Source organism: Mus pahari, chromosome 8, assembly GCF_900095145.1.
Source record: "Mus pahari chromosome 8, PAHARI_EIJ_v1.1, whole genome shotgun sequence".
NCBI classification, from domain to species: Eukaryota; Metazoa; Chordata; class Mammalia; order Rodentia; family Muridae; genus Mus; species Mus pahari.
Genome location: NC_034597.1, coordinates 91,360,365 through 91,371,565, shown reverse-complemented (window position 1 = coordinate 91,371,565; position 11,201 = coordinate 91,360,365). Strand labels below are relative to the sequence as shown.

General features: G+C 45.2%; 1 protein-coding gene across 1 annotated transcript; it reads left to right on the top strand.

Moving 5' to 3' along the window:
* Positions 1-2,377: 2,377 nt before the first annotated feature.
* On the top strand, positions 2,378-4,505 carry Kctd12 (potassium channel tetramerization domain containing 12). The gene has a single exon (XM_021203444.2). The coding sequence runs from the start codon at positions 2,636-2,638 to the stop codon at positions 3,617-3,619; it is 984 nt and encodes a 327-aa protein (XP_021059103.1). The 5' UTR covers positions 2,378-2,635; the 3' UTR covers positions 3,620-4,505.
* The last annotated feature ends 6,696 nt before the right edge of the window (positions 4,506-11,201 follow it).

Here is an 11,201-nt window from a genome sequence, read left to right as displayed (position 1 = left end):
ATTCTAACACAGGGATAGAAACTTTCAACAAAGAAAGCAGGGAAGAGAAAGCTGTGGAATAGAGCGGCACTTCATTAAACAGGGTAATGGGCAAAGGGGACCTGGGGAAGGGAAGAAGGAAGGAGTGGGACACAGTGTGGGGGATGACGAGTCATTTAAGGAAAGAGAGAGAGGAAGGGCCAAAGGCCTGAGAGAACCCAACGCATTCTTTGCAGTGTGTGGGATGGGTCAGAGAAGTGTGTGAGGGTCAGAAACAAGCAAGCATCTGTCACATCATTAGAAGGACTTTGGTTTTGCTCTTGTGTGACATGGGAAGAAGCACTCGATGTAGGGTATGACTGGATCCTCCTCTTTGGTCTAGTGATGGAAGACTGATGGGTGCTACAGTAGAGGCAGCTTGGAGGTCCAGGCAGTGATCTGAGGTGATAAGGTGATGTTGGCTTGGTTAACATGAGGTGATGTTGGCTTGGTTTTGAGGTGTGGTGGAGAGGTAGTGGCATTCCTAAGACAATGACCCAGTTGTGTCAAGGTGACACCAAAGTCTTTTCTTGGACTTACAGAAAAGTGGCAGTTTCGTCAGGCCTGAGATGCTGATATAGCACATCCAGTGTCAGGGCTCCGAACTTTCCTGTCATCTATCATTTATCCCAAGGAACAGTTGAAGAATGGTGAAATATATCCAGTATCAAAAATCTGTGCCTGCAATTAAGCAGGCCGGTCTGGGGCCTGATCTTATTTCAGCTCTGTGACACGAGAGCAGTAATTGTTTGGCAGACATAAACATTTCAGAAATGAAAATGACACTCATCCGTGAGAAGACTATCAAGCTCATTGGACAGTAACACGAAGGGTGGACATCATTATTAAGACAAAGATCTTTCTGGGCTTTTTGTGATTGACAGCCTGTCCTTCAAAGTGATCTGGTAACTGTTCAGATGGCCAAGCCTTGGCCTCTTGGCTGCTCTAAAGGAGATGTGGGTAAGTCAGCCTTGAATTCTCCACAGCCTGATGCCCAGCAATGCATGAGAGCATTTATTCACATCGTGGTTTTTCAGAGCCTCCTCTGTCTTGGGCTTCTTGAATCTCTTACCTATTTATTCACCAAAACGAACGATCAGATAACAGCCCACAAATCTGAGATTTCAGAACGTGCCAAGTGCAACGATGGGAATTTGAAGAGCAACCTGTTTCATTCCCCTGGGAGAACATGGAAGGCTTCCCAGCAGAGGCAGAATCCCGTGGGCTGAAATTTGTGCCTGACTCCAAACGCTGAACTTGTAGGAGACCATAGAGAGCATGGCTGGATCTAAAGGGCCTTCAGACTTACACAGCCTCTTCTCTGGTGGACGGTCTTGTAAAGTACAGAAGAGAAAGATGGACGGAGGAGGAGAACATGGGTTGCTGACCTTTAGAGCAGCTAGGCAGGGGCTCAAAGTCATTTTTTTTTCTGTACGTGCATTCAAGGAACAAATAAAATATTAGTAGAATTCTAGTAAAATAATTAAATACTAATTAGATTATTAAATACTAATAATACGAATAAAAGAAAATATTAGATTGGATTTTTCTGGTGCGATTTACAGATGGCTGAAGGAACCGGCTTCACATCCCACTATTGGAGGCGCTTATTAGCTTTCTTGCGGACTCAGTGTAAGAGCCCCCGCTTTTTGTGCCCACCCAACTTCCTCTCCTAGTCATCTCTGCTCACTGCAGTACTGTGTTGTGGTTTCCTAACCAAAGACTTTATACTCTCGCAAAATAATCTAACAGAGCATTTTCGCGAAGCATCCGCTTGTGGTTTCTAGGGATTTTTCGAGGCTATACGGTAGTCACGTAGTCACGTGAAAAACCTTTGGGTGCTCTGGGGTTGAAGGGACCCGTGTGTCCCTTCCAAGTTAGTGTCTCTTCAAAACTTCCAGAGACCCGGGGATGGATCTCCTACAGCAGCACGGTTAGAAGCCGGTAGGTCTAGAGGGCGCTAGCCGCAGGCAATCAAGCTTTTCTACTCTGCTAGAAAGTTTCCAACCCGGAGTCCCCGGTTACGGGCTGCGGTCAGCCGAGAAGGGCGGCGGGAGGGGAGGTGGGGACACAAGACGGTCGCTTCACTGAACAGCCTCCTGGGGAAGCGCCTGGAGGCTCTGACCCACTGCGGAAGAGGAAGAGGAGCTGAGCCCCAGAGGGTGGGTAGGCGGGAGGGCGGGCGGTGACAGTCGGGTCGTCCCCCGGAGCGCGCGGGTCAGGGTGGAGCCTGCAGCCCGGAGCCGCGTCAGCGTTTAGCATGCAAATGCATTCCCCGCTCCTCCCCCACCCCCACCCCGCCCCAGCCCTCCCCGCCCCGGGAGCGAGCTCAGCGGCTCCGCAGCCGCCCACGCCTCCTGCGCGCCGCGCCGCCCGAGCGGGCGGCTCTACTTAAGCGGCGCGCGGGCCGCGACCCGCCACTCGCCTGGAGCGCGCGGGCGAGGCGGGCGCAGCGCACCGGGGCTCTCGTGGGCGCACTGCTGCGCGCTCGCACCGCGCTGCTCTCGGTGGACAGCAGCCGCCTGAGCGCAGGGCACCCCGGTTAAGAGCCGCTGCGGCTTCCGATCGCGACCCCGCTCCCTGCCACTTGGCCCATCCGGGCCACCTCTTTTTGGCCATGGCTCTGGCGGACAGCACCCGAGGATTACCCAACGGGGGCGGAGGCGGAGGTGGCAGCGGCTCGTCGTCGTCCTCGGCGGAGCCGCCGCTCTTCCCGGACATCGTGGAGCTGAACGTGGGAGGGCAGGTGTATGTGACCCGGCGCTGCACCGTGGTGTCCGTGCCCGACTCGCTGCTCTGGCGTATGTTCACGCAACAGCAGCCGCAGGAGCTGGCCCGGGACAGCAAAGGCCGCTTCTTTCTGGATCGGGACGGCTTCCTCTTCCGTTACATCCTGGATTACCTGCGGGACTTGCAGCTCGTGCTGCCCGATTACTTCCCGGAGCGCAGCCGGCTGCAGCGCGAGGCCGAGTACTTCGAGCTGCCGGAGCTCGTGCGTCGCCTCGGGGCGCCCCAGCAACCCGGCCCGGGGCCACCGCCGCCGCACTCGCGTCGCGGGGTGCTCAAGGAGGGCTCTCTGGGCGACGAGCTGCTGCCGCTGGGCTACGCTGAGCCCGAGCCGCAGGAGGGCGCCTCGGCCGGGGCGCCGTCGCCCACGCTGGAGCTGGCTAGTCGCAGCCCGTCCGGGGGCGCGGCGGGGCCCCTGCTCACGCCGTCCCAGTCTTTGGACGGCAGCCGGCGCTCCGGGTACATCACCATCGGCTACCGTGGCTCCTACACCATCGGGCGCGACGCTCAGGCGGACGCCAAGTTCCGGCGGGTGGCGCGCATCACCGTGTGCGGCAAGACGTCGCTGGCCAAGGAGGTGTTTGGGGACACCCTGAATGAGAGCCGGGACCCCGACCGGCCTCCGGAGCGGTACACCTCGCGCTATTACCTCAAGTTCAACTTCCTAGAGCAGGCCTTCGACAAGCTGTCCGAATCGGGCTTCCACATGGTGGCGTGCAGCTCCACGGGTACCTGCGCCTTTGCTAGCAGTACCGACCAGAGCGAGGACAAGATCTGGACCAGCTACACCGAGTACGTCTTCTGCAGGGAGTGAGCTCCCCACGCCCGCCCCTCGCCACTCCGGCGCCCACTTCCCTTCCTCCCCGCGGGGGACAGGATTATAGATGCCCTCGCTTCCTCCCTGTTTCCCCGATTCCTTCTGCCCCCACCCCCAGATCCCCCAGTAGCTCACCCAGACCCGTCTGCACCCCACTTGAGAATCTGCAGCCACAAATCCTCTGGGCATCTTCGTCTTCTTTGTACCCCACTAACCGAGAGAGTGTTCTGATGTAGCCCTTCACTCATGCTTCCTCTGCTCCTGGCCTCCAACCACCCTTCCCCCAGATTGTCGTGATCTAGTGGGACAGTCACCAAGTACCTGGGAATGACTGAATTGATCAGAACCCGATTGCCCGGTGTCCAGCGTGCAGTGCGGAAGAGTCCTTGAAATTTTAAACCCTTTGACTCCATAGTGGTTTCAGAGATCAGAACTGAGAGCGCTGTGTGGAGACAGTGCTTTAAAAGGCTGTTACAGATTTGACCCTCATTAGAAAGATAGTTTTAGACAATTGAATGGAAGGCCGTATGCTGGAATTAAGACCCCATGGACGCAGTTCAGAGACTGTAAATAAAGTGATTTTTTGTTTGTTTGTTTTTTAAAGTTACAGATAGAAGTAAATTCTAGTACTGGCAACAAGGGAGAGTTCTATTTACCCCCACACAATAGATCTCCTGTGGCTTAAAATTGTAGAAAGCAATCCTCCTGCCTGCGGAGGCGCCCTTTCTCTTCAGCTGTTTGCCTGAGCTTTAGGTTTTGTTGGTTAAGGCAGTACTTCTAGGCTAGGAGCAGGCAGGGAGCGGGAGGCAGCGCTGCAAGAAGTCACCTGGCAGTGACTGGGTAACGCAGGGTGGTTAGTAGGGACAGTCAGCCCTTACTTAGGTCTAGGACTGTGGGAGGGTTGGGGAGGGAGGAGAGAGGGGAGGAAGGGCGGGGGGGGGGGAGGAGGGGACATACTCATTTATTATTTGAAAGTTGGAAGTTTGTATAATCCATCTGAGTATGTGCACATTTTAAAAAAATATGAAACAGTACGTGTAAACTTAGATTTATCAAGATTAGTAAAAGAACCATCTTCAGCTGGAGATCTATCGAGCTATTTTGAGTCCTAAACTTAGTTGCTAATACTTGTACAACCTAACCAAAGAGGTCCTAGCAGAGTTTTTAGTGATTTGAACATTTATTTTTCTTGTTGATTCTATTTCCTCACTTATAGCCTATTTACTTAAAGCAAAAATAAGTTTGATTTTTAATTACTTAGACTTAAGATCTCTTATTATTATTATTGGCAGTAGTATTTTTAAATTGCTGTTTTCTGCAAGGCCAGCAAGTGTGGGCTGCTGGGCTGTTCTGAAAACCGGAACAACAGCTCTTTCTTTCCTGCATTTGTTTGACGCTGCAGTGACAGATCCGAAAGATCAACGGAAGCACTGGGGGGCTGCCCATCTGTAGATGGCTGTGAAGTGGAATGTTTCTAAATGAAGGCAAATAAGTGCTCCAGTGTGAGCTGAGCAATAACGCGGTTTTTAGGTGAACGCAACAGAAACAGGAGACCCGGTTGCCTTACAGCCTTTACTCTCACAAGGAATGAATTCCCAGTGTGTATCCTGTGTACACCACAGCAGAGAGGAGGTGAACCCCTATGCTTCCTGCTGAGAGACGTCCTTTGGATAATCTGTGATTACAGAGAAGCCTTTGTGTGTGTGTGTTTGTGTGTGTGTGTTTGTTTTATCATCTTACTCTGAAATATGTTTTTAAGGATTTTTGTAAGAGCCATTTGAAGTGTTTAAATTAGAGCTATTTTTCCTTGTTTTTAAAAACGAACCGTGTACCGTGTATCTCATCATATCCACGGCAGATGTTATGAATTGGGACAGTTTTATTCTCAGACTCCTGTGATCCAATCTGTACATACCATATATAAACATTTTACATGAATCATTTAGTTTTTTAATCCATCTACTGATGCTATAAAATTCCCTATATTTACCCCTGGTAACTTGCATTTGATGGTGTATATACAAAAGCAACGCGTTTTGGTGCGCTTCTCATATCCTTGCCTGTGAACCTGGGTCAGGAAAACATTCACAACTACGAGGCTGGGTTTGCTCCATACATTTTTTGCTGGGATGTTAGTTGTATACTAATCATGTGTCCGTTCGCTCTCTACCTGTATTCAAGCTATCCATATTTTTAATGCAATAATGTTTTCATTTTAATTGGGAGAGATGTGAATTCTTTTGTTACTTACTTTTTTTTTTTTTTGAGAAAAGTTAGCTTCATGTACAAAGTCTGCGGTTTTAAAGAAAGGGAAGCAGGGGTCCAGGAAGTTGAGCTTACTTCAGTGTTGCTCCTGTTCTTAGGCAGGTAATGAATGGCTCAGAACCTTTGCTTCAAGCCTGAAATGACTTAGGACTGTCAATCACTGGCCAAGTGTGAGTGTCAGACCTCTCCCATACCACGGAACAGTGTTAGATTGCTTAAGAAAGAAATGTACGGATTAAAATCCATCTTTAGGACAGGTCAAAATACACTGACAGATGACAAGACGGAAGTTTAGATTCCCCTTGTCAAGTCTGCACAACTCTAGGAGCCATGGGAAACTGCTGAAGTTTTGTCTGCGTTTAAGTCTTATGAATTGTAGCTTGGAAAACTATTCAGTTGTCTCACTAACACACGGACATTTCTGTACCTTCCACCACACCCTTGCTGGCCTGTTAAAGATTGGAACATTAGTGTTAGGGACAGTACATGGACCTCTTCCTGGAGGTGACTGTGCCCTCTGCTGTTGGGGGCAATGCATGGGAACTTTGTGCGTTTCAGCCCAAGTTAAGTCCGAGCAGTCATCTTATTATATGATAGGTAAGCATGACTGAGCCAGGGTGATTGTGGGTGGGTCCTTTCCTCCCTAGGCGCTTTGGGTTGTAGAAGAAACCTTTAGGGCTTATAAAATGTTCTGAAATATCAGTCAGCACCCATGAATTTGATGACTGTACCAGAGTAGAGCCTCTCAACAGTATCTTTGAAATGACCCAGAAGAATGTTATAAACTACTCAGATATTCACGGCTGCATTAATCTCTCTCAGAGAGGCGATCATTTGCATATGTTGATCAAATTACCATTTGATGCTCATAAATAATGGAATGACATTAGGTTTAATAAGTAATTTTTTTAAAAAAGAAGTGTTGACAGTCACTGTGGTTGTTAAAAACAAAACAAAACAGGTCCCACGTTCCATGCTTGTCCATCAGATGTTTGACATGTCTGTTTTTTTTTTTTTTAATATGTGTGGATTACAAACCACATTCATTCTAGATTTTCAAACATGTAATGGAAAATATTCCTTGAAGGTGTGAGAAATTTCCCCCTTTAATACTGTTTTTATTCGAGTGTTTCTTATTTTTTTTTTTTTCAATTGCTAGCAAAGTGATAAGACTAGCCTAACATGTCTTCTTTCTCAAAGCAGAATCATATGTATGTATACCTGCTGCTTCTCTGAGGAGATGGATGGTGTGCAAATACCCAGAGATAACTGGCAGTGCTTACAACGTGGCCTAATTTCTATGGTCGTCTCCATGGAATGTTGTTATTATGTTAAAGCCATGTATTACGAAGCTTTGATAATTTTTTAACTCTTCATATTATGATAAATTCCAATCTAGCATTCAAATAATTTTGTACTCCTATATGTAAAATGAACTATACAGATATTTAAAAAAATATTGAGTGAAGGAAGTAAATTCCTTAAGAATTTCTTTTACAGTCTAAAATTACAAGTACCATAAAATTGACATGTTTTAAAAAATAGTAAATTTGGTATTTTTATTGTAAAGCTCTTAGTTACATCTTTGCTGAAAATTTTTATTGTGTTTCCTTTCACTACAAATCTTTTAAAATCTGAATATTTTGGATAACTTAAGTCTCTCTCTCTCTCTCTCTCTCTCTCTCTCTCTCTCTCTCAAGTAATGAATAAAACACAGTGTTCTTCTCTGAGTCTACAGTACTTGGAAGAAGTTTTCACACACCTGGAAGTAGGTTGTGTTATAGCTAACTTTCTTGGTGACAGTTTTGGATAGTACACATCTCAAAATATTAATACTGGAGGATTTAGATTCTCTCCAGGGCCCATTAAACAAAGATGGAAGAATCCTATTAGAAGACTCTCTCCACTGGAGTCAGCTGTTAGATGGTAGGAGGGTTGACCAGTTGACCAAGAATGCTTGTCACTTCATTTTATAATATTTTTTCCAAGCCAGTTTTGTTTATTTAAAATGTGTTTCGAGGTGTGCAGACATCAATTGTAATGTAAACTGCTACACAACTGTCTTTGTGACTTGATAGCCATGTAAACTTTGCTATACCTATTGAATACAAACGATATACACTCATTCATTACCACTGATCGTATCCATTTGATGATGAAGAATTGAAACATTCATCACGGTTATACACTTTGAACATGTAAATTAAATTTTCTGGGTATTTGAAAAAATTGCTGTTTGTAATATTTATTTGGATTCTGACATGTTGAAAACGTCATTTGCTAAGTGATACATACCTTTGGGCTGTTTCTTTAAAATCTAAGAGGACATGGAAAAATATGATAATATCATACTTTTCTAATGAAACATAAACCCAAGAATAAAAGCCCCTCTATATCCAAAGGGAAACAAAAACACATGGATGAAATCTTTTCAGAGGTGCTCAAACTTTGAAATTGTCTTCATCCATCCAAGTACTCTCCTTCGACTCTTCTATTCACAACCAGTTGTATAATGGAAACACCCAATTCTGGTTTCCCCGCTGTGTGTGAAGTAATGAATCATTGATTATGTGACTTGTTATGTATTCTATTAAACACTAAAGAATAAAACATTCACTCCTTTAATTACTCTCCTGGGCTCCTGGGTATGGATTGGCTGGAATACTGTTCTAATTTCATTTAAGGAGTTTTGGAAATACTATGATTGCTTCCCACATTGCAGTGGGACAGACGGACAGTGAGCAATGCCCGTAAACCATTAGATATCATCAAGTAAATTTCCATCTGGGTCAGGCCTTCCTCTTTTTATTGTCAAGAATATACAGCAGGCAATCTGATAGTCGTTTCAGAAGACAAATCTTTCACAGTATTTTTCTTTAGTTTTACTCGTTGCCGCCACTGTTGTGTAAGGGCAGTATGACGTAAATGACCCCTTTAAGTGTGAAGGAACACAGTAGTAGATGCAAGATTTGCCCAAAGTAAAAGTCTGGTTCGTGAAGGCCTTAAGGTCCTGGTGAGCATTGGACAGGAACAGCTGTCTGACTGATACAGGGACTATATGAAGCACTGTCACCAGCCTTTGAAGTCTCTTATTCCCAAAGAAGGCCTAGTGCCACTCTGACTGGGAAATTACAGAAACCAGCGGCTTGCTGGGTTATAGCACAGGAAGCCGGGAGTCAGGTGGATAGAGCGAGGCAGGTTTCGCCCTTCCTCTTTTGCCTGTGCTTCCTCTGGGAAGCTTTTGTTTTGTATATATAAACACACATGATTGATTTTTGAAAATGTCACCGATATGACAAAATCCTTAGGCACAACAAAAATGTGGGTAGTAAAGAAGAGCTCTCTTCTTCTAACCCCTAGCTTTTCCCAGAGACAACATCCAGGATTTCGTCTGACCATGAAATAATACTTACTTGCACGCCTTCTCTTTCCTGCAGTGGCTGTGCCTCTTCCATGCTGTCCCTCTGGTTTGAGCACTTATCTGAGAGCGCGTGTGACACATGGGCATGTGGCGATGACCTATCTCTGTTTCCGATAATTCCTTGATATTCTGCATTGATGTACCATGGTCCAGATGGGCTGCAGGTTTGTTTTTTTTTTTTTTTTAAATTTGTCCTTTACTAACATATATTTAAGTCTCTAGGGATTTTTTTTCTCCACTCCGAAGAATATATTTTTACATACATGGAGATATTTTTTTTCTCCCTCAGGAAATTCAGGTCTCTGATGTATAACCATTTAACTTAAGTTTTTTTTAAAATTTTTTGATACTACAAAAGGGTTCAATATACACATATTTAATAAACTTTCCCAGACCAGTACTATGTGCTGTAAAACTGTCTGTGATGGTGAACAGCAGCAAAGAGCCAGAGATCTCAGTCAACCGCCAGATGATAATAGTGACAGTGGTTGATCCTCTGCAGTGCGTTGTGTTGCTAAGCCAGAGTGTTCTTTAGTTAGAGGTATTAAATAAGTGCCTCAAAAAAACTTACCATATTTTAACCTAGAATGGGCTTATTGGCATGAAAAACCATAAACCAAACCCATAAATTTATTTATTTATTTATTTATTTATTTATTTATTTATTTGCATGGGTGTTTTGCCTGTGTGTAGGTAGGTGAACCATGTGCATGAAGTTCCTGTAGAGGGCAAAAGAGAATGTTGGATTCCCTGGAACTGGAATTGCACGTGGTTGTAAGTCACTGTGTTAGTTCAGGGAACTGTGCCTGGGCTCTCTGTAAGAGCAGCTAGTGCTTTTAATGGGTGAGCCATCTCTCCAGTCCCTCTTTTTCAATATAGTGTTTGTAATCCTTGCTAGAGCAATAAAGCAGGTTATAATAAAAGCAAAAATAGGACAGGAAGAAGTGAACTTACCAGATAGTTGTGGATATATTTATTATTCTTAGAAGACCCTGAAGATTCCACTGGAAAACTCCTTGATCTGACAAACACTTGCAGCACAAAAGCTTGATACAGAATTAAGATATCCAGATATATATCTTTCATATATCCAAGTATTTCTTGCTAAGGAAGAAATAAAAAAATCCCAACCCCAGTATCTTATACATACATACATACATGCATACATGCTACAAACATATATACATACCAACATAAAAACAGACTTAATTAAGGAGGTACAAGCTTCTACAGTGAGAATCTTAAAACACTGAAGAAAAATTTGCAGAGGTCGCTAAAAGATAGAAAACAATATCTGGTGAAACTTCTCCTACTTAAGTGAAGGCGCCTTTGGAGACCAAACAGGCCGTCAGATCACCTGGAAGTAGACTTATTGGCAGCTATGAGCTCCTTTTAGAAAAGTCGTCTCTCCAGCCCCAAATACTTGGATTTTAGAAATGTATCCATGCACAGTGTTAAGTAGTTCCAAAGCAAATGTCCCTTTGGGTCAAAATACATCTTGTCATCTTGGTGCTCAAGAAGTAGAGACATGGGCTGCCAGGGGCAAGCTGGTTAGCTAGACAAGCCAAATTTGTAAGTTCTGGGCTCAACAAGAGACCTTGCCCCAGTAAATAAAGTACAGAACAAAGAGGAAGGCACTAGATAAGAAATCCCTGCTCTCCATATGCACGTGAACAAACATGCCCCCATACACCTTTGAAATGTATCACACAGACATGCACATGCAGGCAGAAGATTCTCTCACAACTCTTGTCTGACATATAGGTTCAAGATATTTAAAAAGTCACAACCCAATTAAACACACACACACACACACACACACACACACACACACACACACACACTCAGAATAAAACAAAGACCCACACTAAAACAACCCACAAACCGTACAAC

Excerpts from the sequence above, each read along its gene's own strand:
- Kctd12 (XM_021203444.2), top strand. The coding sequence starts at position 2,636 with ATGGCTCTGGCGGACAGCACCCGAGGATTACCCAACGGGGGCGGAGGC.